This window comes from Sinohyriopsis cumingii, chromosome 7, assembly GCF_028554795.1.
Source record: "Sinohyriopsis cumingii isolate HCF-2022 chromosome 7, ASM2855479v2, whole genome shotgun sequence".
Lineage (NCBI taxonomy): Eukaryota > Metazoa > Mollusca > Bivalvia > Unionida > Unionidae > Sinohyriopsis > Sinohyriopsis cumingii.
Genome location: NC_142967.1, coordinates 56,467,590 through 56,493,626, shown reverse-complemented (window position 1 = coordinate 56,493,626; position 26,037 = coordinate 56,467,590). Strand labels below are relative to the sequence as shown.

The window sequence follows — 26,037 nt, the reverse complement described above, 5'->3', positions numbered from 1 at the left end:
ATATTTAATGGACTAGATAAATTACATAAGGAACATCCTGAGAAAAAAAATTGTCCTGAAAATAATAGAATGATTCACATTCTTACAAAGAAATGCATATTCTTGGCAATTTTAAATAACTAAAACAATGTGTTTTTGGGTGCTTGGGGGGGGCGGTACATTTTTGTGACTGTCGGCTTTGGCTGAATCTTTTTCACAACAAGCCATTTAGCCACTGCATTGGCATATGTGTCATGTGTCAAACAATATTTATATTTGTAATATTCACCATTAATTTGTGGCAGACACAGTTGTTTTGTAAACAGAATATAATTTTTTAAACTTTTTTTCATGAATATTGAAAATGCTGTTAAAATCATTTAGATTCCTCTTAAATTTCAATACATTCCATACTGATGGAAACTACCGACTTACTGGTAGAGTGATAAAGTACCATGGTACGTACCAACAGGAATAAGTAGCACAGAAAACCAGTATAACATTAATACTGCGCATCTCTAACCAAACGTTTTGATTGAGCTGATGTACCAATATGATACAGTTCAATATGTCTTTGAATGAATCCTTAAGAATCCCAAACTTGTGTTTTAGTATATAAAAAAGACTGTGAGTGCTTGGTATCCATAATAATTCCTGACTACTGTTTTAGAACAAAAAGTTTCTGTGCGCTTGGTAATTCCAGTGATAGTTTAAATAAATGATTCCTCTCAGATTGTACCTGAATACAACTAAAATTATTCCAGACTGATTGGAATGAAGACATTGTTTACAAAAACATGTTTTTGTACATCCACCTGACCTATGTTACAATATCATTTTCTGAAAAACTATTTGAAAATCAGAGGTCAAATTCACCGACTGAAAGAAAACTGGTTTCCACACAAAACCTTCAGTTTCTAGATAACAGACATGGACCAAACACTCTAGATTGCTTGCACTTGGAATAAGGAAGAAACCAATTGATTCTGAAATCAAAGGTCATGGTCACCGACTAAAAGAAGAAAAATGGTTCTGTACAAAAATTTCAGTTCTTGACCATGTACCTAGCTTAAAATGTGAATGACCTCCAAGATGTGTGTTATAGAAGCCATTTGAGTTTTCGTCAGAGGTCAAGGACACTGACTCTGGAAGAATAATATTTTTTCGTAATAACTTCAGTTTTTAGACCACGTACCTTGAGATCCAAAGGCCAAAGGTCATAGTCATTGTGCTCAAAAATCTGGATATTGACTTTTGTTCTTGATTAAATTCTCTCCCCAAACTTTGTGGGTGGATTGCATATCAGGCAGTAAGAAAAACTGTCATGGCAAGTGTAGTAAGAAAATCATGGTTTCTGCACACACAAAAATTCATTTAAAAACCAAAGTTTAGGTCATTGAGGTTATAATATGCCATATCTCTGTACTTTCATTTATTTCGGTCCTTTAGCTTACATCTGCTTTCTGAAATTTTGAACACAGATCTGTTTGCAACATATTTGTATTCATTTTTAACACATGTCATTGTTTTTTGTGTCTTTTTTGAGCTACCACATTGATTGAGATGTCCTTTTGGCAATATGTACAGAATATTTCTGAAAATCAAATTCTGTTTCACAGCTTGTAAATCCACTTGGAATAAAACAACAGAATGTCATGTTGCTGTTTTGAAATGTCATGGCTGCATATTTTATTGAACAGGTGACATCAGTCATAATGTCACTCAAATCATCCATCAGTATCAACACAAGTTTGGGTTGCAGATGCCAGACTAGCTTTTTTTGCATGCTCTTTGCCTGGTCTGTAAACAGTCATAACTCTTGGAGATGCATTTTCATGATGAGTACTATATATCATCTTCCGCTGATTTAGGATAAAATTTTGCTCTCAGTTCATGACCACACAAGTTCCTGACATGTTATATGCATATTATCATACCTAAAATTCATGAAACTTGATAAGTGGATGCAATTTGATGGCTCCTACATAAAATGTTTTGCTACAAGAGTTCTCTGTGACCTGTATTTCATACTTGGTGGCTTACTTCAAATTTTGTATTAAAATTTTATTTCTTGGGTATTGTTCATTTTCCAATCATGAAACTTGATAATTGGATGTATCTCTGTTACTACTACATCCTTAGACCAAAAGGTCACTGTAACCTACATTCATGTTTTACTAATGTGTGTTAAGGATTCATGTATTTGATCACACTACAAGGTTGCTCAAAGCCAGCGACTTTCATGCAGTTAAATCTGGCTTTTAGGGGTGGACAATGATAATGGCTTCTGTTAAGAACATTTTAAAAATTAATACAAAACAACATTAATCAAGTTATCTGTACTTTGATAAAATAATCATTTATTGTCCTATGTCTTTTATGTCCTGTTGCAGCAGGTAGGTGGGTCGGAAGGTGGATGGATAGGTAGGTAGGTGGTTTCACAGTATATGAGCACATTGATGTTTGTATAGTGCTAATTAAAAGTTTGAACTTCAGATTTTAAAAAGATTCAAAGTTCTGAATGTAAAGATAATATATTGCAAAACAAATATTTCATTATAAAAGGTATTCTGGCCAAGTCATAGCAAAGACTTATAAAAATGGTACTACCAGCTTTCTTGCTTGGCACTTGGCATTAAAAGGTTAGTGTTAGGACTGGTCGGCCTGGTGTCAGGATAATGTGACTGGGTGGGACATGATGTTACATGTGTGCAGCATGATTCCCCAGTGCTAGACATCACTGTAAACTGCCACACTGTGGACATCATAGCGATCTGGCTGAAAAATTGTTAAAGTTACGCAAAAAATTCAAATCACACACACTCATTAGAAAAAGGTCCCAAGATCATTATAGTCTTGATTTATTTTCTGCATGATGATGTTTACAATTGCTACTGGAGACTAGTGAAAGTTTAGGTGAGTTATGTAATCATTCATTGCTCTATGGTTTTATTTTAATTATATTGGTGTGTATGAGCTCATGAGTTGACAAATTTTGGATGTCCAAGAATCTTGGGTAATTTTTTTCCTTCATCTCTTAGGTTATTATGGTCTACTTTTACAAATTATAAACTTTGTGAAAATGCTTTCATTTCAATTTTGTTCAAAACTTCAGGACATCCAAGAAACTTGAGCAACGCTTTTTCCACATATTTTAGACTATTATAGGCTACTTTTACACAATATAAACATTTTTGAAAATACAGTCATTTGAATTTGAAGGCAGATATTTATCCTTTTTAATAGGTTTGAATACGTAATCTGGTTTGCTGTAATTGAAACACCTGTTTTGTTCATTCTGTGGTAGTCAAGCAGGAGTGAGACTCAGACATTGTTATTATGATACCCTACTGTATGATTTCTTTTATATGAAAAGTCCAAGGTCCTTAGTAAACCTTGAAAAACCTTGAAAAGCCTTGAAAAATGAATTTGTTCCTCAAGGCATTGAAAATACCTTGAAAATTAAAAATATTGTCTGGGTACCTTGAAAAGCCTTGATTTTCTTAAAACCAAAAGGAATTAATAAAGTTCTTATTTTATGTTCATGACATGTTGGTGCAATGTGAGAGTACTGTCCAGAGTAACACATAGGTTTCTTACTGATTGTGTGAATTTAATGTTGGTGTTGCTGATATTTATTGTTTGAGGTAAAGGATGTGAATGAGAAAGTCTTCGTGTTGTGATCAGAATGGCCTCAGTTTTATCATCATTCATGTGCAGCTTGTTACATGTCATCCATGATTTCACATCAGAAATGCACCTTTCTACATTATTATATAGTACATGTATAACAGATAAATTGTAAGCAGTGATACAAGCCCCTTTGAGCATGTGGCAGAACAATGTGAAAAAGCACACAGCTTGCAAAAGCACATAGATCGTGGAAAGAATAAGAGCACCCAGCAGATTTTGACTCTGGAGTACTTTAAGCCACCTACTCAAGTCCTGCAAGCTACCAATGCTGAAGCATTGTTTGTAAGTTTTCTTGTTAAACATAACCTGCCTTTCTCAGTTGAGATCAGCAACAATGACAGTGAAAGAGTATTTCCTATTGTAAGGAAAAATTAGACAAACTTTATTGCCTCCTAGGGTGCTGAAAATTTGCACCAATTTTAGTCATCAAGATTAAACAGCAGGCAAGAAGCCAGAATTGTTTTGAAAACATATTTACCATAACTCAGTTGAGGAAGTTCAAGTCTGCCACAGCATAATATCATGACAAATAGCATGTAGTTTGTGTATATCAGTAAATTTGTCTGCAAATAAATTTGTACTTGTAATCAGTGTAAATAAAATGTTTTAGTTTGGGAATTTCATTTAATGTAGTACTGACCGTCAAAGTGGATGGAGCTAGTGACATGGTATAATTGTTCACGAATTGTGTTCAGAATTCATTAATTGCTATCCCTCTTCACTAATTGCTATCCCTCTTCACTAATTGTGAGTCTGGAGGGTTGGCAGCTCTGTATGAAGTAGTTTAAAATATCCATACACTGTTTTTATGTAAGTGATAACAAAAATAAAACAAATACCTTTGTTACTTTTGTTTGTTTTATGGGGGTGGGTAAATAAGTAATGCAGATACTGAAATAGTCCTACATATAAGACCTCGACGGTGATATTTATGTTTCGGGCATATGGGTCTTACTGCCTAACTAACGGTGCTGTGTACCAGTATTTGATGTCAACTAAGATCGTAACAAAACTCAAATTTTCATGAATATCTCACACAACTGGCAACTAAAATAATGACACTTTTCTACAAAGTAAAGTCATAATGTTTTATTCAGACTTTACTTACTCTGATGTCTTTTCTCTAATAAATTCACATTCTCACAAAATAAATGGATTGTTTTCAAGTTTCATTAGCCTACATTTTAGTTGGCTGGAAAGCGATGAAAGCCAGGAATGCCGAAATCGGATTAAGTTGAAATATTATTCTTAAACAAAACAAATAAAATATATTATGCCTATTGGAACTGTTAGCAACGTTTCATTTCGTTCAGGAAACATATCCCCACATGAACCTACTTGAACATACTTCGGCATACCTTGACTACCATTGCATTTCAACAAATTCAGATTTATGTGAACAGACCATGAAAATGTGTCCATTTGCTAGTACCAGATTTTCATTCCACCAGGATAAAAACAGCACAGTAAGTATATTAATTACATATCAATTTGTGGAAGAGTGTTGATATGGGCTGCCAAGTGTGTGAGATATTCCTAAAACTTTGATTATTTGCTATACAAGCCCGTTATTTTTGGATAGTAGGACATAGCACCAAAGCAAAAATAACATGTGCTATGTCTTACATTGTAGGACTAGTACTAAAAAAGACATTGAGACAATGACAGCTGCTGCTAATGACTTTGCATTTCCTTTATCACAACATCAGATAGTTTGAGGAAAAGTACTAAGGAAAAAATAGCTAAACTTTGAGCTCTTGAAAAACAGATTAATAACAAATAATGAAAAATTCACTAAAAAATATTTTTTACTTTGTAAATAGTGTAGCATAGACAGAGTAAAATGAACATTTTTCAGTGGCCATACATCATTCTATTGCCCAGATGCAGGATGTTTAGTATTAATGGGAATGATATCAATGATCATACTCTTGACTTCATGTTATTGTTTTTTTTTATGATAAATTTGCAAGAAATGTTCCTTGTAAGAAGTTATAGTAAGTATTAAGTTGTGTCTACATAGTTTCATTGATGTATCCTTTAAAATTAATGTAAAAATGCACCTTGAATAACCTTGAATATTTTGAAAGAAATATGCTACTCGCCCAGAAAGTCACAATGTGTTGAGTTCATAAAAGCTTTCTGAAATAAAATTAACAGATATTTGATATCAGTACTTGTGTAGATCTAATTCCATTCATGAGTAATATTAAGTCTGTTCTCCTTCACCTGTTGATATGTCTATCCATTTCTCATCCCTCTCTCTCCCCTTCCCCTTCTTCCCCCTCCCTCCGACTCATTATATAATAATAATAATAATGAGGTCTTTGTATAGCGCCTAATCTTTAGAAGCTCTAAGCGCTTTACAGCATTAGACAACACCTATAAGATAAAAAACATATAATGATATGATTACAAACACAAACACCATGAAATTAGAAAACAGAAAAAACATGCTGAGAATATATATATATATATATATATATATATATATATATATATATATATATATATATATATATATATAATAAGTGTAGCAAATAGTTTGAGAATGTGGGGGTGGGGGTATCTTTTGATTTAGGTCCGTTTTCAAGAATTTTAAAGTCTTTCTCTTTTATATTGTAGACCTACATATTTACATTTATTTTTTAAGGGTTTGCTAAAATTTTGGGCAGTTTTTGATCTTTACATTTTTAGAACTTGAGTTGTACATATCACTAATATATTCATTATTTTTACTGACAGGCCATAAAACCATGTACATAAATACAGTGATAAACTCACTTAAGAACTTTGCCTTTTCAGTGCATCTGGATGGTGTTGGAATTTATTTTGTTGATGAAAAAATACAGGACCAACTTTCTGTTTGTGTAAATAGGAAATTAGGTACCCATACTGTGTTAAATAATATATTGTCCAAGAAATTAGAATGTCTCCAGAGTAAGACAGAAGTACACATATTAGGACTTCTCCAGAGTAACAGTGAAGTACATTGATTAGGACTTCTCCAGAGTAACACTACAGTATAGTGATTAGGACTTCTCCAGAGTAACACTGAAGAAATATTAAAATTACTCGGTTGTCCAAGTGAAAATTTACAGTTCATGTGAGTACACATCTTGTCAAATTTATCCAAATTTCATGTAAATTATGGAACTTTGGTAATACTCCTTAAATGAAGACAGATGGCATCTTTAGTATATTTGCACTGATTTTTGTTTAGACAAACACAGTAAATTAACTCTCTATTTCTTGCAGAAAAGATTCATCATCATCATCCGATGGAGATGTAAGTATATTTTAATATCATCTGCATTAGAAGGTTGAGACTGATAGAATCCATGTAGGCAGTGAGACATGGAAATCACTGTTGAGGGGTTATGTTATGATATATTCAGACAGAATGCACCCTTGTGCAATTTGTGCAAAAGGGACACTTAAGTTACACAACAAAAGAGGTTTAATGAGCCAAAAGTGGTATAAAGAATGAACAAGGCTTGTATTTTTGACCTTTCATCTGATAAAGTGCACGAACTGAACATTACATGTAAACACTGATCAGTTATTCTTTTTGTGAATTAATCCATCAAACGCATGATTGCACTGGTACATTTACTTAGATTATGTACCATATATACTTGCTTATAAGATGAGTAAAACTGCAAACAGTAAAGATCCTGATCTGCCATAGCATAATGCACTGCAGATTGGGGTCTATGTTTTTTTTTTTGTTCTGCTGATTACTCCTAACAAGCTGCACAGACCCAGATCTGCTGGAGCATTATGTGATGGTAGATCTTGGTATGTGTAGTTTGCAGTATATACAGTATATTTCCCCATTCACTTGATACTATATATTGCAAAACTAGGGAACATCTGGAATATCGTGTACTCGGTATATCCCAAAATATTTCTTGCTTGAGATGTTAAGACTAAGTTAAGCATTCTACTAAATTGTGGTAGTCTCAATTTTAAAAATGTGAAAAAAATTACTAAAACATTGTGAGGTAACTTCAGCTCCAGTTTAATTAATATTTTTGATTGAAATATAAATGCATAAGCACTCAGGTTTTTGTTAGCATGTGTTTCTAATCACATGATATTACCTTGATGTAGCACCATATATAATTATGCTAAGAGGAAGATATGAAACGAAGGATAGCTGATTTCACCTTAAGATCACGAAAACAATAAAAATAACAGTAGATATAACTAGTGAACAATCAGGTAAAACCCACCAAAACTGAAACAGAGTGAAACTTGCATTGAAGAACTGGATTCCAAAATATCAGAACCAAATTTTAAAACATATTGTCACAGAATGGAGAAATTGCTTAAAGCTGACAATTTGCAAATGCTGATGACTATGTTTTAGAAGCATACAATTGTAGGCTTTGAGTTTTCCAACACTCTTACATTATTATCAGAGAGAAGAATCCTAAATTTAAGAATGTTATTTCTTTAGGGCAGGGGTGCACAACCCATGGCCCGTGGGCCAGATGCAGCCTGTGAATGTGTTCTGTCCGGCCCTAAGGGCAAATTAAATCAACACAGAAATCTGGCCTGTGAACAGTAATTATATTAAAGAAATTAGAAATCCGTTGCGCTACTAACAAATTTGCGAGCTATGCCAACCTGATACAGAGCTTAAGTGTAACTCATTTATTAACATTAATTTTGTTTACGAAGTCGCTGTTGTATAGAACATGTAGCATCGTGTTTGCAGCCCTTGAATGGTCTTAGAAAATGCAATCTGGCTTTTGGCCGAAAAATGTTGTGCACCCCTGCTTTAGTTTTTTTTAATACATGTAAATGATGTCTCATTTTATGATGAGGCTGGCCTATTATAATCACACCATTGGCTGACTTTTTCAAATGATGGGTGCTCTGCATACTTGCATAAAGATGGATGCACCCAGATCTGCCCTTGCATAATACCCAGCTAGATCTGACTCCTTGCATTGTGTATGGATTTGATAAGTAATATATGGTAATGCATTTTATGATGGTCACTCGAATTCTTTAATGTTTGAAGTTGGATACAGCTTGTACTTGAGTATATCATATACTGATATCCTCCAAGCAAAATGATGTAATTCTGAAACCGTGATTTCCTTGTATCTATTCCAGCACCATACATTGATTATTTTTCTCACCTATCAGCTCTTCAGAGAGAAAATGAAACAATAAGAAAAACATTGCATTATTAATTATCATATAATTGACTTTGTTGCATGCAGAAACCTAAGCAACTTCTCAATAGAAATTACCCGATGCAACCAGATTCAGATTAGAGTGAGAAATAGGTATCAATTTTATACACCTGCTGTAAAGTGGGGTGTATTATGTTATCATGATGTTTGACTGTTACCAATTTTGTTTATGCACAATAAGTATAGTTGTCCATCATCTGCAGTTAGCAGACATTGTGGATTTCTTGCAGTTGGGATAAGAAAGAAATTGATCGATTTTGAGTTCAAAATAATCCAAAGCCAAGGTCACTCTGAAACTAGAAAAATGGTTTCTGCACAATAACAATAGTCCTCCACAATCTACAGTTATCAAATTTTGTACATGGTTTTCACTTTGTAAGTGCAGTGCCCCTATTTATGCTTGCTTCAAAAATAATTAGCTGCACATTTATCATCACACTGGCTATCAAATACATCGTCACACAGGTTATCACTCCACAGTTACTCAGTCTATGATTTTCACCTAGGAAAATCTGGCTTCTAGGATTGGACAATGATGATAGATTCTAGAAGAGATTTTAAGCATTTTTTTTTTAATTTTAAAAATTCTTCTCTGATGTTTAACAATTCATTATGTACCCGTTGATATCATAGAAAATAATGTTTTATTACATTTATTACTGTCATTTGATACTGTCGCATAATTTTGTGTCATTGTCCCTTTGTTTTAGCTTACTTTCTTTACGATAATAGATGACACAATTACTGTTGGAGACTGCTAAAGCATTATAGATGTGACCTGTATAATTGCTGATTTCATTTTTGTTTTTTGATTAAGTGGCAAAGTCTGAGACTGAGTTTTATTTATGCATATTTTTATGGAAAGTACATGACAGTGTGAGGTCAAAAGATGGCTGTTTTTTTGCTTCAGATGTGAAGTTGTGTTTTCTGTTATGCTTGCATTTTCTTGTGATTGTTGTTGGTTGGGTTTATAGTAAATTATGTCAAGGAAATAGGAGTTAAATGCTTTTGCCAAGGATGCATAGAAGTAGCTAACTCAGACAGGCCTGTTCAGGCACTGAACCTGCATTCCTTGCATTGCAAGTCCAGCATAGTGCCATTTGAGCTTTAGTGGCTCCTTGTGGCAGAAATAAATTAGACAAAACTAAGCAAGCAATGTCTGTTTTCATCCATAGACATAACATGCAATTACTTTGCTATGTGACTTAACGGTAACCTGATATTGTATCTGAATATTTGGTTGCTTAGGCATGGATTTCTCCTTTACATGCTTGTTTGAGGATATTGAACAAAATATTTTGCTGTGTTTTTAGACAAGAAAAAATCTTTTTCTTTGGGCCATTAAAAAAGTAACAGAAAATAGAGCAAGTCACCCCTGACAGGCAGCTTATTGCAGAAAATATCCTTCAACTTAATTCTTAAATTTCAATTGAAGAAAGCATGTTTGCAAGATCCCCCATTTACTATTTCAGGAGTTTGATCCCACTTCTGCCTTCTTTACAAAAGTTGTCAATAAGAAAAAGAAATCATTACCTGGAGCTGATTCTCAAACTTCAAAAGCAAATCGCAAAGAGAAACAATCGGGCGAGAAGAGTGAAGATGAGGCAAGTTAATTGTGATGCTTGGGCACTGTATCACACAAAACCCTATCTTGGAATGACTTGTAGATATATGATTTTCATTGTTTTTGCCTAGTCAAGTGAAAATGTGATTTATGTTATTATTTATTAATTTATGAATTGATTAAAGAGAAATACATTTCCGATAATACAATTGAGCTAACCACATTTTGCCATGATTTCCACTATCAAATCAAGTTCTTTGATGTGTGAAGATACAAGACTGTAGAAATTTGTAGAAACCATTGGAGGTACATTTATCCTTATTTTATTTCAATCTTCATCTTGTACTGAGTTTTAGATTTATCACTCAAACTTTTGGTTGCCTTGCCCAAATAATTTGGATGTGATGTCATAGATATTAAGAGCATCAATCATTTAAGTGGGGGAATGAATGTTAGAAAATGATGGAAATTGAATTTTTAGTTTAAAAGGAATTATAACAAAATTTAAGGTTATTTTTAATATTATCTCTAGATCTGAGAGACCTGCCAGCAGTCATCTGCTTCAAACACTGAGCAGAAATTAACCAGAGTCCTGAAAACCCTCTTTCCACATATTTTCTGGCCTCAGATTCAGTATTAAAGGGCTTTTGCCTTCATTTTGTTCTGATAATATTCTTTGCATTATCTGCATTTGTTATAGTTTGATATAATTTTTACAGCCAACTAAATTTGTCCTCATCTTGAAATTTTATCCAGATCTGTACCCTTAGTCGAGGATGATGAATTATAAGACAAACTAGTCTTATATGAATATGTTGATTTAACATTTGAACCAGCAGTCTCATAATTGAAAAGGGATAATTTTGTGAATTAAATTGCATGTACAGATTGTTGATTCTTGTAATTGGAAAGTGATATTGTCATCTTTGGTTTGCTGAATTATGATTCTGAAGGTCACCAGAGGGCAACCAGTTTACAATTTTCACTCACCAGTGTTAAATTTTGGTTGGTGATGTGACCATTTAGATGCATCTTGGAGCACTGCTCATAAGTTGTGATTTCCCACTGTTAGAAACCAATCTGAGTCATTATTTGTTCAGATATTTGCTGGTTCATTCAATGTTTGTGTTAAACTTGGTATAATTGTCTTCTTTACAGGTTGAAGAATTAGACCCCAAAGTGTTACGGAGTAGGCAGCTTGCTAGTAAGTGTGGTCAATTTTGTCAAAGTATAACATTACCACATTATGTAAAGAAGCTTTTTCTTGTATTTACCATGTATTGTTATAGACAACATGTATCTAACAAAGTCAAACTTTCTCACGTATATTGAAATGTATCTACTTGTATTATCAGTTGAATGATACAGAATTTGACACGTTCAGGTCTTCATATTTATATATATAGAGGATATTTTCTTTTCCTACATTAATATCAGATATCTGTCTTTGTGTGGTATAAACAAACTTGATATTTTAATGAGTGGCAAAGCCATGAATTAAAATATATCAATTTGGTTCTACAAGATGAAATATATCTGGAAGTTATATTGGAAAAGAACATAGTGTTTTTATTATATACCATACTTTGATCCAAATTGAAGCTTAGGAGATTAAACTCGCTCCTCAGCACAAGATCCCCATCCAAACCCCCATCCCAATTTTGTAAATTCACCTCACTTTCTTAGGATGAAATATATAAATATAAATGACTAATCTGTCACAGTAAATTACATTTTTGACATTTTTTAAACTATTTGACCCTTTATGAAAAAGCAAGTCCGATTCAGCAATGCATCACAACAGTTTTATCATTGTTGTCAGGGAAGTAAGGAGAAAAAACTTAAGAGAGACATATATGGCTTCTGGTTAAATTTCTTCATTTTAGATTTCTTTCCATGACTGAAATGAAAAGTATTTTCTATTAATTTGTTCTAGCTCATAAGGAACTCATTTTTGTTATCAGGATTAGGGACATATTCAGATTATCAGGATTAGGTACATGTTCATATTATTGGTATTGCTTAGGTATATGTTCATATTATCAGTATTGCTTAGGTACATGTTCATATTATCAGTATTAGGTACATATTTGTTTTATCAGTATTGCTTAGGTGCATGTCATATTATTGCTTAGGTACATGTTCATATTTTTTAGTATTGCTTAGGTACATATTCAAATTATAGTTATTGCTTTGGTACATTTCTTATTATCAGTATTAGGTACATGATCATATTATCATTATTAGGTACATGTTCATATTATCAGTATTAGGTACATATTTGTATTATCAGTATTGCTCAGGTACATGTCATATTATTATTGCTTAGGTACATGTTCATATTTTTTAGTATTGCTTAGGTACATGTTCATATTATCAGTATTAGGTACATGTTCAAATTATAGTTATTGCTTAGGTACATGTTCTTATTATCAGTATTAGGTACATGTTCAAATTATAGCTACTGCTGAGGTACATGTTCTTATTATCAGTATTAGGTACATGTTCATGTTATTGGTATTGCTTAGGTACATGTTCATATTATCAGTATTAGGTACATGTTCAAATTATAGTTATTGCTTAGGTACATGTTCTTATTATCAGTATTAGGTACATGTTCATGTTATTGGTATTGCTTAGGTACATGTTCATATTATCTGTATTAGGTACATGTTCAAATTATAGTTATTGCTTAGGTACATGTTCTTATTATCAGTATTAGGTACATGTACATGTTATTAGTATTGCTTAGGTACATGTTCACGTTATCAGTATTATGTACATGTTCATATTATTGGTATTGCTTAGGTACCTTTTCATATTATCATTATTGCTTGGGTACATGTTTAGCATGGACCATCATCATTTAATGAAGTTATGGCCATATAATGTCAAAATCACCAACTTACCTTTCTGCACAATAACTCCCTTGGTGTGCAGTTTAATATTGAAGACAACTTTCCTTTGTTTGATTTTTAATTGTTTGATCCCCATCATCATTTAGCAGAGTTGTGGCTCCAGCTTGTTTGACCCACTCACTTTTATTTCTGCACATTATTTTTCTAATTATTGCTGGATTTCATGAGTTTTATATGCATCTCTTTATTTAATAACTTAAGTAGAATTTGATTATTGACTTCCATTGTTTAGCCATGTTATGTCAACTGAATGTTTGACCCACAATTACAAGACCTTATGTGGGTTCAATTGTCAGTATTCTATGCCATCTATACAGATAGACTCATAAATATGGATATTTTTAAAAGCATGAATATGACATTACTGCACAGTTTTTAGCATATGAAAAAAAGAACATGTGAGAGTTCTCAGATGATTTAATTGCCAAAAATCTATCATCAGGACTGTTCCATTTAAAAATACATAGTACCCAGGGGAGGCATTTTTTTATAATTATATGCCAGGGTACTCAGATTACTCCAAGAGCATACCAGATTGGTGATGGATATTATCTCATTAGATGGTTATTTTAATTTATGTGTTTCATTGTAACTTTTTGCAAATACATAATGCATTTTTTTTCTGTGACGTCCATTGACGTCATTTATTTTCAGTTTCCAAGTGGTTACAGAAATTATGCATATCGAGTAGGCATGTTGTTCTTGCCTGATTTAATTCAAAATAAGCAGTTTTTCAATGATTTGGCTTTTGTACAAAATATTATACCTTTGAATATTTTGAATGCTTTAGACAGGATAAAAATGTAGAAACTTCAAAAGAGACCCTTTAACTTGCTTGCTTAATCACCATTTTCACCTTGTCCTTTCCTCTACATAACTATACCACACACAGACACACAAATATACACTTCCAATGACAATTGAGGGATATAAATTCATGTCATTTGCATGTTGTTCAAATGAGGTAACTTGACTGGATTTTAAGGCCGTTATAGCAATTTTTTAGGGTTTTTTTCACACAATTCTAGTTCACCTGGCCAAGTGTATTTACGGTATGGCCATGCATCTCTTGTCTGTCCATCTATCTGTCCATTGATAATTGCTTGTTACAACTCTACAGCCCATATTTTAATAGTTTTAGTACATACCTGCTATTATTGCATTATTATATTTTTACTGGCACTAGTGCTCAGTTCAAAAAGATTATTCACTCCTCCAACAATAAATAAAAAAATTATCCAGCCTGATATGACAGTTGATACTTCAAGTAAACCGGACTTCCTGCTTGAGTAGACTCATTTTTAAATCAAGGGAATCTGCTAGTTACAGGATAGTGTATTAAGTGACAGTCATTGAGTGTCTACTTACTGACCACTGGGCACTGGGTACCATATCAGATGTGTTGGATAATAGTAACTGAAGGGCTTTCACCTTTCGGTGAGTACTGGGCATTGGTCATTGCATTATGTGTAAAGTGCCAATCATCAAAGGTCTGTCGCTGTGCACAGGGTAGTATGTCAAGTGACAGTCACCAAATGTCTGTCATGGGACACCGATCATTGGTTATGTTGATTGGTACACATCTGTTGTCTATCTTTGCTCACTGCACTGGGCACCATTGTTTGAAGTAGAGGGCTTTGACCACCCAGAAGTCTAGGGAAAGGGATCAACTTGATTACTCCACCACCACCACCACATTTGTTTCAATATTTCCATTCAATCCCAGTGGGAAACAGGCTGCAAGTTTTGATGATCTAACGGAAGAAATTGGGTCTTCACACTTACTTATCTTTATGCTCAATTCCAGCATGGTTTGGGGTCTCCTTATCTTCCAATAGAACTGCTCCAGTGGCCTAATGGTTAGAATGTCCGCCTTGGATGCGTGAGGTCGTGGGTTCGATCCCTGGCTGAATCATATCAAAGACTTACAAAAATGGTACTAACAGCTGCCTCGCTTGGCACTCGGCATAGGTTAGTGTTAGGACTGATCAGCCTGGTGTCAGGATAATGTGACTGGGTGGGACATCATGCTACATGTCTGCGGCATGATGCCCCAGTGCTGGACATCACTATAAACTGCCACACTGCAGACATTGTTGTGATATGACTGATAAATTGTTAAAGCCACATTAAAAATTCAAATCACACACACGCACACATTTTCCAATAGTGAGTCAGCCAACTCTCCTTTTCCTGTGTTGATACAGTGGGTGGTGTTGGCATTAATCATTGGGTGAGGCACACTGTAGATCATATGTTTTGTAACCTGGTTTTTGCCCTCCATTACAAGGTCCATTAGCCTGCTTGTCCTCCTAAGAACCCTAGGTCTTGGACTTGGGTACTTTCATGGTTGTTTGAGTCAAGCTTCCTTCAAGAACCCTTATTCCTAAAGTAAGAAGAAGGTGTAAAATTTATGCCATGCCAGTGGAAAATGATTGTTCACAGTTCATTGGCAACTATGCCAGTCTGTAATTATTTTTCTTTAAATATTTAACTTTATGCAAAATATGAAACTGTAGAGCACCACCTTATTTAGTACTTCGAGTAAAACTGAACATAATATGAAGGTTAATAATAGGGCTGTGTTCTAACAATACTAAATAATCCTGCTTAGTGAAATAGTTAATTGGTAGGTAATGTAAACCATGTGATCAGTGTCATGTCCATATAACACACTATAGCAAACACAATTTGAGTTAGACAAATGCAATTTGGTATGTATCTCTACATGCATATCTAGATGATCTTGATTTTCATGCTGTTATAACAATTATTTTTAATTAATTAATTTTTTTATTTGATTTGGTCTTTGGTTTGTACTGCAAGTGTATATAATTGTAAATATTATTTTGTTTTCCAGTCAAAGGCAATGAAATGGCCCATGTAGGAGAATATACTGCAGCAATACAACTTTTCACAGAAGCGGTGAAATTGGACCCAAGGGATTTTAGGTATAAGAAAATCTAAAGCATTGTGCTTTGGAGTTTTGTAACCATTAGGAAAATGAAAATTCCTTTTAACTTGTGCTGACGTTTTATGATACCTTACTAAACAGTTGCAGAGGAAATATGATTATTTAAACAGATATACTGAGGTAGAAAATTCAATTTCTCCACTACATGCTAGATTAGGCAAATGTACATGGTACCCAGGGAAGGCACTTTTTTTAAAATATGTGCCAGGGTACTCAGATTACAGAGTTTATATAAAAACAATACAGAATCATAAATTTCATCGATGGGTGACTGCCCCACATTAAAAGTGGCTTCCATGGGTCCTAAGAATATTTTACTGGAAAAGCCTTTACCAAAAGCCATACAATGGTGTCTAGTTTGACCTGAATGAAAATGGTGCTGACATTACATTCATTATGTCTGCCACAGTAGTTAATTTAAAAATGTTAATACCCATGAATATCAGATATGTTTTCAACATTCTGCATCTAAAAAGTAAAAAAATAACCTTAACTTCAATTTCTGGAACTTCTTTTCAGAACATTGATCGTCTGCGCCTTCAAGATACTCTTGTTTAATAGCGTTCTTCCTATTTCACAATGGTAGCTGTTGGTGTCTGTTTCTTCAAACATGAGCCCGTGAAATGGACATTACATATTAAATAAAACTGAATTAATTTAATGAAAAGAAAATCACTTGTGTTCCATGCAATCTTTTGCTACTCTGTGTAAAACAGAATCACTGCTGTATGTAAAAATTAGAAATTAGATAAGAATATTGGACTAAATTTTGCAGTAGAAGGGGATAGGCTTTATTCTGTCCTTGATTTCATATGCAGTTATATGTACCAAGTTTTTCTTTGCTGTCTTGCATGTAACCAGTGTAGAAAAATATAGCTAGAAATAAGTCTTTTTCTTCTTTTGCAGATTTTTTGGAAACAGATCATATTGTTTTGACAGGTGTCAACAATATGAAAAGTAAGTTACTAACATACAATTATTTTCAAAACTTGTTTCTTACTTCAAAACAGGAATATGGAATTTGAAGTTCTTTCTCTCCATCCTTCATTTTTGCTTACGTATTCTCTGATATTGAAGCTGTTTATTTAATTAAAATCCACACATTTAAATGGTTTGTCACAAAGATGACACACATGCTCATGCTCACACCAAAAGAAAAACATGTATGTTTATGAGATTCCAAAATGCTTTTGCCAGACCCGAACAACAAGTACACTCCTATGACTTTTGCTTACTCAACATGTACATTGGACATAAGGTGTTCATAATTATCCCATGCATTTATTTGTTCACTACATTCATATAGTTGCTTAAACACTACAGCTCTGAACTAATGGACAAAAAGCTAATCTCCAAGACATTTAAATGATTGGTGTATGGTCTGTACTATAGAAACTGTATCACACCTGTATGCCATATGCTTTTTATATACCTGAATTAAGGCAGAACTCTTTATGTAATATCTATCCATCTGTCTTTGCCTAGCATTGTTTCTGGTAATTCCGGTTGTTTGCCATCAACAGTTACCCAACTTTGTGGCTAGCTTGCACTTGAGATAATGAAGAACCTTATCAGTTTTGGGGCTACAAAGCTTAAGATCTTGCAGAAAACTTGAGTTCTCTACCATCACCAGTAAGCGGACTTGTTGGATTGTTTTTTATGGATGGCTTGAAATTCAGCTTAGCAAGAACCCTGTTGATTGCTGGGGTCTGTAGGAAGAACCCTGTTGATTGCTGGGGTCTGTAGAAAGAACCCTGTTGATTGCTGGGGTCTGTAGGAAGAACCCTGTCGATTGCTGGGGTCTGCGGGAAGAACCCTGTTGATTGCTGGGGTCTGTAGGAAGAACCCTGTTGATTGCTGGGGTCTGCAGAAAGAACCCTGTAGATTGCTGGGGTCAGTAGGAAGAACCCTGTTGATTGCTGGGGTCAGGAAGAAGAACACTGATGATTGCTGGGGTCTGTAGGAGAACCCTGTTGATTGTTGGGGTCTGTAGGAAGAACCCTGTTGATTGCTGGGGGCTGTAGGAAGAACCCTGTTGATTACTGGGGTCTGTAGGAAGAACCCTGTTGATTACTGGGGTCTGTAGGAAGAACCCTGTTGATTACTGGGGTCTGTAGGAAGAACCCTGTTGATTACTGGGGTCTGTAGCTTAAGATCATTGACACTGTGACTTAAAGAAAGAATGGTTTCTGAACAAAGGTCAGAGTCACTATAGCTGAGAAAAGAAACATTATTTCCAAACCATAACATTTGTTCTAAATCACATATCAGGATTAAACCAGTGGATGAATTGTATTTGGGGTAAGGAAATAAAGCCTATTGATTTTGAGGCCATTGTGTCTGAAGGAAGAAAAATGGTGTGTGCATAGTAATATTACCTCCACATCGCAGACCTAATCAAACTTTATTGATGGTTCCACATGGAGTCAGGAAGAAGCCTATTGATTTTGAGTTCAAAGGTCAAGTCCACTGGGAATGAAAGAAGAAAAATGGTTTATTCATAATAATGTTACTTCCACATTACAGACTGGGTTCAAACTTTCTTGATGGCTTCCACTTAGGGTCGGGCAGAAGGCTGTTGATTTTGAGGTCATTGTCAGAACTTAAGAACAAACTATGTGTAGCTGGTACCCTGACTAAAAAGATCTATAATAAAAAAAAAACTGAAAGCAACAGCAACATACCAGTATTATTAGTCTACTGCTTTAGGACCTAATTAAATAAATGTTTTGATTCAACTTGATTAAATACAATTTTACCATTGAAATTATCTGGAAATGCCCAGGAATTGTTTGCCTTATATTTTTAAGCTAGCTGCTTGTTGTCATTTAATATATTTTTTTCAAGATAGAAGATTGGTTTAAAATACTAATGTTGTCATTTCATATTTTGGGCGGGAAAATAGAAGAGTGTTTTAAAATACTCTTGTTGGGTAAAATTCTATAGTACAGTTTTATGAAATTTTGATTATTCATGCTTGTTACGATCACTGTTCATTAAGGAATGACACTACTTTGTATAATAGAAGCCATTTTGTAAAATACAGGTAATTCTCAGATACATGTTTTAAAACATTTTTGTCAGCTTATTGCTTGTGTTTAAGGCACACAATTAGGAACTGTTTCATTATCTGTACACTATTTAAATTAGAAAGTCTTTCCCTGATAGCCAGCTGTTGAAATTTGCAAACATGTTCTTTTTTTATTTTAGAGCTCTCAAAGATGCAGAAAAAGCCATACAGTTAGCAAAAGATTGGCCTAAGGGTTACTTCAGAAAAGGTAGAGCTCTAGCAGGCCTTAAGGTATGTCATTATACCCATAGTAAATTAAGATTGGGGGTTATATTGTAGTCAGTTTGTCCATCAGTTCATCTGCCTGTCACATTTTTGTTTACCAGCTATATCCTCAGCTCTAAGATATCTTCATATAACTTGCTATGATTTTTTTGTCATGATGAGAATCCCCCCATTTCTTTATTACAAACTGCATCAATCTCTCTGTCCCTGCATCACACTATTTTGTTACTTATTACAGTTCTCCCTCATCATACTGTGGTAGTCACGGTGAACAACCAACAACATGTACTTAACTGTGGTACATTGAGATTGGCAAAATATACCAACATATTATATGGCATGAACTATGAATTTTTTTTAAATAATGGTGTTTTCAAAAAGATATTACAACAAGCATCACCTTGGCTTCACCCTAATATGATTTTGGGCATGAATATATAGTTATACCATGTTATATCTGGAAACACCTTATAATAACTGATGTTATGAAGAGAGTTTGTAAAGCGGACAGCCAGTAGAGGTCTCGTACTGCTTTTCACAACTGAAGTCATTTTTTTTCTTCAGATAAGCAACTGTTTTAACATTGAATGGTTCTTAAACTAAATTTAATTGATACATTCGACCTTGGAACTACCATTCTTTCAAAATGTTAACCTTGCATCAAAGAAGTTTTGCTTGTTTATGATGGGCACTACATAGAAAACTCAAAATGGCTAATTCTGAAGATGGTTCTTATCCAGATGACGATTTTGTTTTGGCGTGGACTGAACTGATGATAGTGATGATAACTGTATTTTTTAAGTTTTGTATTATATGAGATTATAATAGCTGGGAAATTGTTACTAGAAATGCCAGTGAGTGAATTTGAACCTGAAAATGATGTTGAATACAAGTCCGATGTACATGCTGATCAACCCCCTTGTTCGGTGCTATTTCAAAATTAAATTTATAAATGGAGAATACCATGCCTGTGGACCATTTAAGGCTATTTTGTTATTAGGATTTCTTACATCCGATCAAATGAATCTTAATGTACAGCTGTTAATAAATGGGGCAGACTGGATTGACAACATCTGCATGAGAAAATTTAAGTTTGTCACACCTCATGAATTGCATTTTTGTTTTGTTGCATTGATTATGCCCACGGGATTGGCGCATAAATATGAATTCAGTTTTACTGGACAAGCCAAAAAAAAGATGAGTTGGGATATATTTCTTAATATTCTAAGCAAGTTACACTTGAATGGGTTTTTTTTTAAGCTCATGAGTAGACATTAGGTGTCGTACTAGAATAAAGTAAACTGCAAAGATTTGTGAATATTTATTACAGACTTTAGTGGTTGTAAACTTAATAATGGTGTTAATTGACTTCATGTTCATTAACTGTTACCTACTCCACAACTGTGATTTTCAAAACTTGGATATAAACTTGTACCTGACATATAGAAATATATGATAGAGCCACAAAACAGTGGAGTATTTTTCATAGACATATTTGAACTTTTTTCTTTAAAAAATGTGGATGAAATACAAAGCTCACATGTATATTAACTTGTATTAGCACATATACTGCAACCCTAAAAAAAATGTTTGAGCTATCAATTTGCAGCTTTGTAGACTATTGTTCCATGACCAATAAACTTTGTCTTATAAAAGAATAGGATATGTCTGATAAACATTAAAAGATTGAATCCACACTTTTTAAGAGTGATTCTTATGTCTACCTGACCATCCCTTGACTGTTAATATCTGCCAAGTCATTATAGATATCTTCATGAAACTTGATGTGCATTTGTTGCATGACAAATTTGTCCAGTATCACAATGAACTTTGTCAGAATTTTACTTTAAGAATGGAGAGGATGGTAATTGTGAATTATTAAATCACTTGCTTACTGACAGATCTTGTCTTCCTAAGTGTCCATGTATTACCATCCTGTTTTCAAAATTCTTTTGGGATCTCAACTGCCATTAACCAAATACAGCTTCAGCTGAAAACTTTAATGGCAGGAAGTGAGGAATTAAGTTTTAATGGCATTTTTCAAATAAAATGGATGAAGCACTCTTTCAGACTAAGAGCTATACTTGGTTTGAAAACTTGATTTGTTATGAAAGGAAGTTCTCTTCAGTAATATTTTAATTGTTAGGAAAGTCACTTGTCAGGATTCTGGAGGGACTTATGTTCCACAGTGCCAGTCCACATCTTTGTTGATATGTCTCTGTCTACCCATCACACATTGTTGAAGATTTGCATTTAGGTTTACAGGTATTGTGGTGGTGCATCCATAATCCATTAAAACATTTCAAGCTTTTTGAAGAAACATTGACTTTAGTTTTTTTTTAACATCATAAGATCTAATGATTACATTCTGTGAGAACATTCGTTTTTGCATTTTTATTTAAATTGCAATTTGTACCACAGCAAAGAATTTGCATGTGAAGTGACAAAAAGTTATAGTTGACACAGTCCCAGATGAAAGTTCTATTCTGTATATCATTCAGCAGAACGATAAAAAGCTTTATATGGAGCACAATATGTCGAGTAATGATAAATTAATGAGCATATGTATAAATAAAATATTTCCAGATTTAAGAAATATAGCATAGTGGATCTTCCATCAGATATGACCAGTACCACTAATAAATAGAAAAGCCTCAACGACTCCTCAACAGAATTTGACCAAAAAGTATCACAGCTGATACATGATATACTAGGCCACTAATGTCAAACTTGTATGCATGGATGAAAGGTGACATTTTTATAGCAATGACCTGAAGTCGGGGACCATGCTACATGTCTGCGGCATGATGCCCCAGTGCTAGACATAACTGTAAAACTGTCACACTGCAGACATCATAGCATTATGACTGATTTTTTTAAAGCTACATTAAAAATCCAAAAACACACTTGGTGACCATTCTTTATTTTCTTTAATTCAACAAATAATTTTTTTTCTGCCTAGAGTACGGAGTGAAAATTTGAAAAGTCAGTGACAATTCTAATTTACCCCTTGCAAATTTCCTATATAAAAGTCCTGTGGCCAGGTATTTCTTAGTTTTTCATTGCTTCAAGTGGTGACTACTCAGAATACTTTAGAGCCATAATGAAGTAATTATTTACATGAAGGTATATCATATGAATCAATATTTAAATATTTTTTGTGTCACATATACTCACCATACTCCAGTTGGTCACAATGTCGGTGTAACTCAAAGGTGTCAGTATGTCAAAGCAGTCTTTGTCATTAGGGGAGAGATGAAAACAATATGTTTGACAGAGGATGATATGGGAGTCACCTTTTGTGCCATTATGACAGGCATAGCTTGATCTCTTCATCAATTTTTTTGTGAACTAAAACTGTTTTTGATAGAACAAGTTCATCTTTGAGGAGTGACATGAGTTATATCCCTTTTCATTAGGGTCAGGAGATGTTCATAATTTACAAACATGTCTTTTTAGGCAGGGCAAGTTTCAGTTTGTTTGTTACTAACATAAAATAGCCACATAATGCTGAAATGTAACATATGTAATCAACAGATTTGGATTTTGTTTTTACAAAAGCATCAAACTGAGCCAGAAATCTGGGTCATTGGAAGCTCCTGCATGTTTGACATATATTGGCCAGGTGACAAATCTCAGGTCCATTCTGGCCATTCGTTCTTATTGGCCAGTTGAGTCAATTCTGTATATAATGACCACTCCAGGACAGTCCAAAAGTGCTATTTTAATAGCTATAATATGTTCACTGCTTTTATTCAGGGTTCCCACACTAATGGGAAATTGGGAAAAAGTCGGGAGAAATTAAAATTTTTTTCCCAATCATGAAAAATCTTGGAATTTTGCAAATATTGATGAAAGTCGGGGAAAAACCAGTGAATTTTCCGCCACCGCTTGACACCTGAAACAATCACATAACTGAGTTGTAACTAAACAGATTGTGAGTTACATTTATCAAGTTCTAACCAAAATATTCAGAGTGTGCAGTATGGGTTATTTGGGTGCTTGCAATAAACATATATGCTGAGTCAATCCAAACACTCAGTGGATAAGATTTGTATAGTAGACTTTAATTTTCAATGTCAGCTTGATATCCGTATCTTTCCTTACTGTAGTTGGCTTGATTTGTTTAGTCAAATAATATGTTTGCATGTTTTATGTTGTTGTTTTTTTCTCTTTTTTTCAGATGTATGCAGATGCTGAGCATGCCTTTATGCAAGTATTAAAATTAGATAAAAATTGTGAAGATGCCATGCAAGAATTATTACGGGTCCGAACGCATCAGATAATGGTAAATACATGTTTAGCTTAAAGTTCTTTTAGTTCTGATCAGAATTTTCATTATTAAAATAGTTTTTCTTGGAATTTTTTACAAATCAAGTTAAATTACCAATATTGTCACATGATCGTAGCCATTCTAGAACAAAACAAGGACTTCGAATGGTGAGAAAGATTCCAGTGTCTCCAGCATTTTGACATATATATATATATATATTAACTAGACATTTGTCTCAACTGAGGTAGTTAAGACAACATTAAAGGTGGCTTCAGAATTATTGTAAATTGAGTTTTGCAAATGTGACATAAAAATATTATTGTATCCAGGCTATCATGAGTTCAGTGTAAAGCACTTGTGTAAAATTAGTCGTTCCTGCATAGCTTGAAATCATAGAATCATTAATTTATGATGTGATCATAAATATGATGTCACACTTTACTTTTTGATATCCAGTCTAGCACGAGTTTACTGTAATGTACTTTTGTAAAATCAGTGGTTCCTGCATAGCTTGAAGTCAAAGAATCATTGTTATGATGTAATCATAAATATGACATCACTCTTTACTTTTTTAGATCAAAGGTCATGTTTATTATAAAAAAGCTTTTTACAGTATTCCTTGACCAAACTTAGTGTATGCTTGGCACATAGGGTAATACATAAACCTTTTGATGTGGGTGTCTGAAAGGACAAAGGTCAAAGTCCAAGGTCATGGTAAGTCAAATAGAAAAATACTGCTATCTGGGCAATACATTTTGTTCCAAACCACATACCTAAAATGAAGTATGTTGATTAATAATTTCCACAGTTGACCTACTAGTGCCTTCAGAAAGGGCTATTATTCATGGAGCAGCATATAATGTACTGTTAATGGACAAATTCAAATTGGAGTGAGATCCATACATACTAATGAGTTGAATTCATGTTTGATTTGCTTAGCTTGTTACCAGTCTGTAGGTAAAATTTCTGATTTGATTTTTAGTTGTCTTGAAATTTATAAAATACATATTAATGAGATGAACTTAATCTGATTGGCTGATTTTATTACTACTCTGGAGGTCACATTTCTGATCTCATTTTGATTAGATGTGCAATTCAGGCTTATATCACTAAGATCTCAGAATTGACAAAATATTGATGAGTATCTTATTTGATTGGCTGAGCTTGTGATATGACTGATCAGACTTGTAATAGAGGTATGACTTGGCATATATCATCAAAAAGTCATATGAGTATAATTGTAAGTGAGGTCTACGCATATCATTGAAATGGTTTTCATCTGATTAGCTGAGCTGCTTATCACTCAGGATGTTATTTCTTACTTGGTAGAAGCAGGGTTCATCTACTTCATTGAAAACCTTAAAAGTACTGCTTTTTGGCTTTTTCAATTTAAGGCCTTTAATTTCTTTAAAATTAACGTTTTATTTTTGAGGTCCTTAAAAAGTCTTTGAAAATTATATTGGAACATTTTTTGTCATACTGTTCCTAGAATATCAGCATGATCAATTCATTGACACTCTTGTTTTGTTGTATTGCAAAACTCCAGTCTTTAAGCCTTTAGATTATTTTTTGTTTGTATTGTTCATCATTCTGTAAATGATTTTCACTTTTACTTTCTGCTTGGTAACGTCGTATATTCGGGTGTTTCTATATGGTATGGCTGCTGTCATTGTTAGTCAGAGTCGCATTCTAAATGATCTGTTTTCTGTGAATTTCATTGGATTGCTTGGGTTGTTGTTATGAATTATTTGGTGATAAATATGCTGGTAAACTACACATTTATTATGTTAGACTTGGCAACAGCCTGCTATGCAATGTCCTTTATTCTGGCATACCTGTGGTATTCAGAATTTATTTAAAGCCCTGGAAGTCCTTGAATCTCACTTAAGTGAAAGTGTATGAACTTGGTAGACAGTCTAGTGTTCATCAAAATGTTAGATGGGTGTTATTGAGACCTATGCATATTAATGAAGCAATTTTGCATTTTATTGTTGAATTTCAAAAGGATAATCACCAAAAGAGTCTTTGTTAAGGAAGATATGCACTTATTGAAGAGACCGCTCCAGTGGCCTAGTGATTAGAGTATCTACCTTGGATGCAGGAGGTCACGGGTTTGAGCCCCATCTAA

At 33.8% G+C, this 26,037-nt stretch overlaps 1 protein-coding gene across 8 annotated transcripts in view; it reads left to right on the top strand.

The window, feature by feature from the left end:
- Window positions 1-26,037, top strand: part of LOC149795305 (uncharacterized) — a 121,685-nt gene that overhangs the window by 36,078 nt on the left and 59,570 nt on the right. For 7 of the 8 annotated variants that reach the window (XM_089965044.1, XM_089965040.1, XM_089965038.1 and 4 more), the window contains exons 10-16: window positions 6,931-6,961; window positions 10,358-10,489; window positions 11,608-11,653; window positions 16,228-16,318; window positions 17,248-17,298; window positions 19,552-19,642; window positions 23,820-23,924. In XM_089965044.1, the coding sequence (XP_089821170.1) occupies window positions 6,931-6,961; window positions 10,358-10,489; window positions 11,608-11,653; window positions 16,228-16,318; window positions 17,248-17,298; window positions 19,552-19,642; window positions 23,820-23,924 (547 nt within the window). The remainder of the gene's footprint in view (window positions 1-6,930; window positions 6,962-10,357; window positions 10,490-11,607; window positions 11,654-16,227; window positions 16,319-17,247; window positions 17,299-19,551; window positions 19,643-23,819; window positions 23,925-26,037) is intronic. The other variant, XM_089965041.1, reaches the window with a different exon arrangement.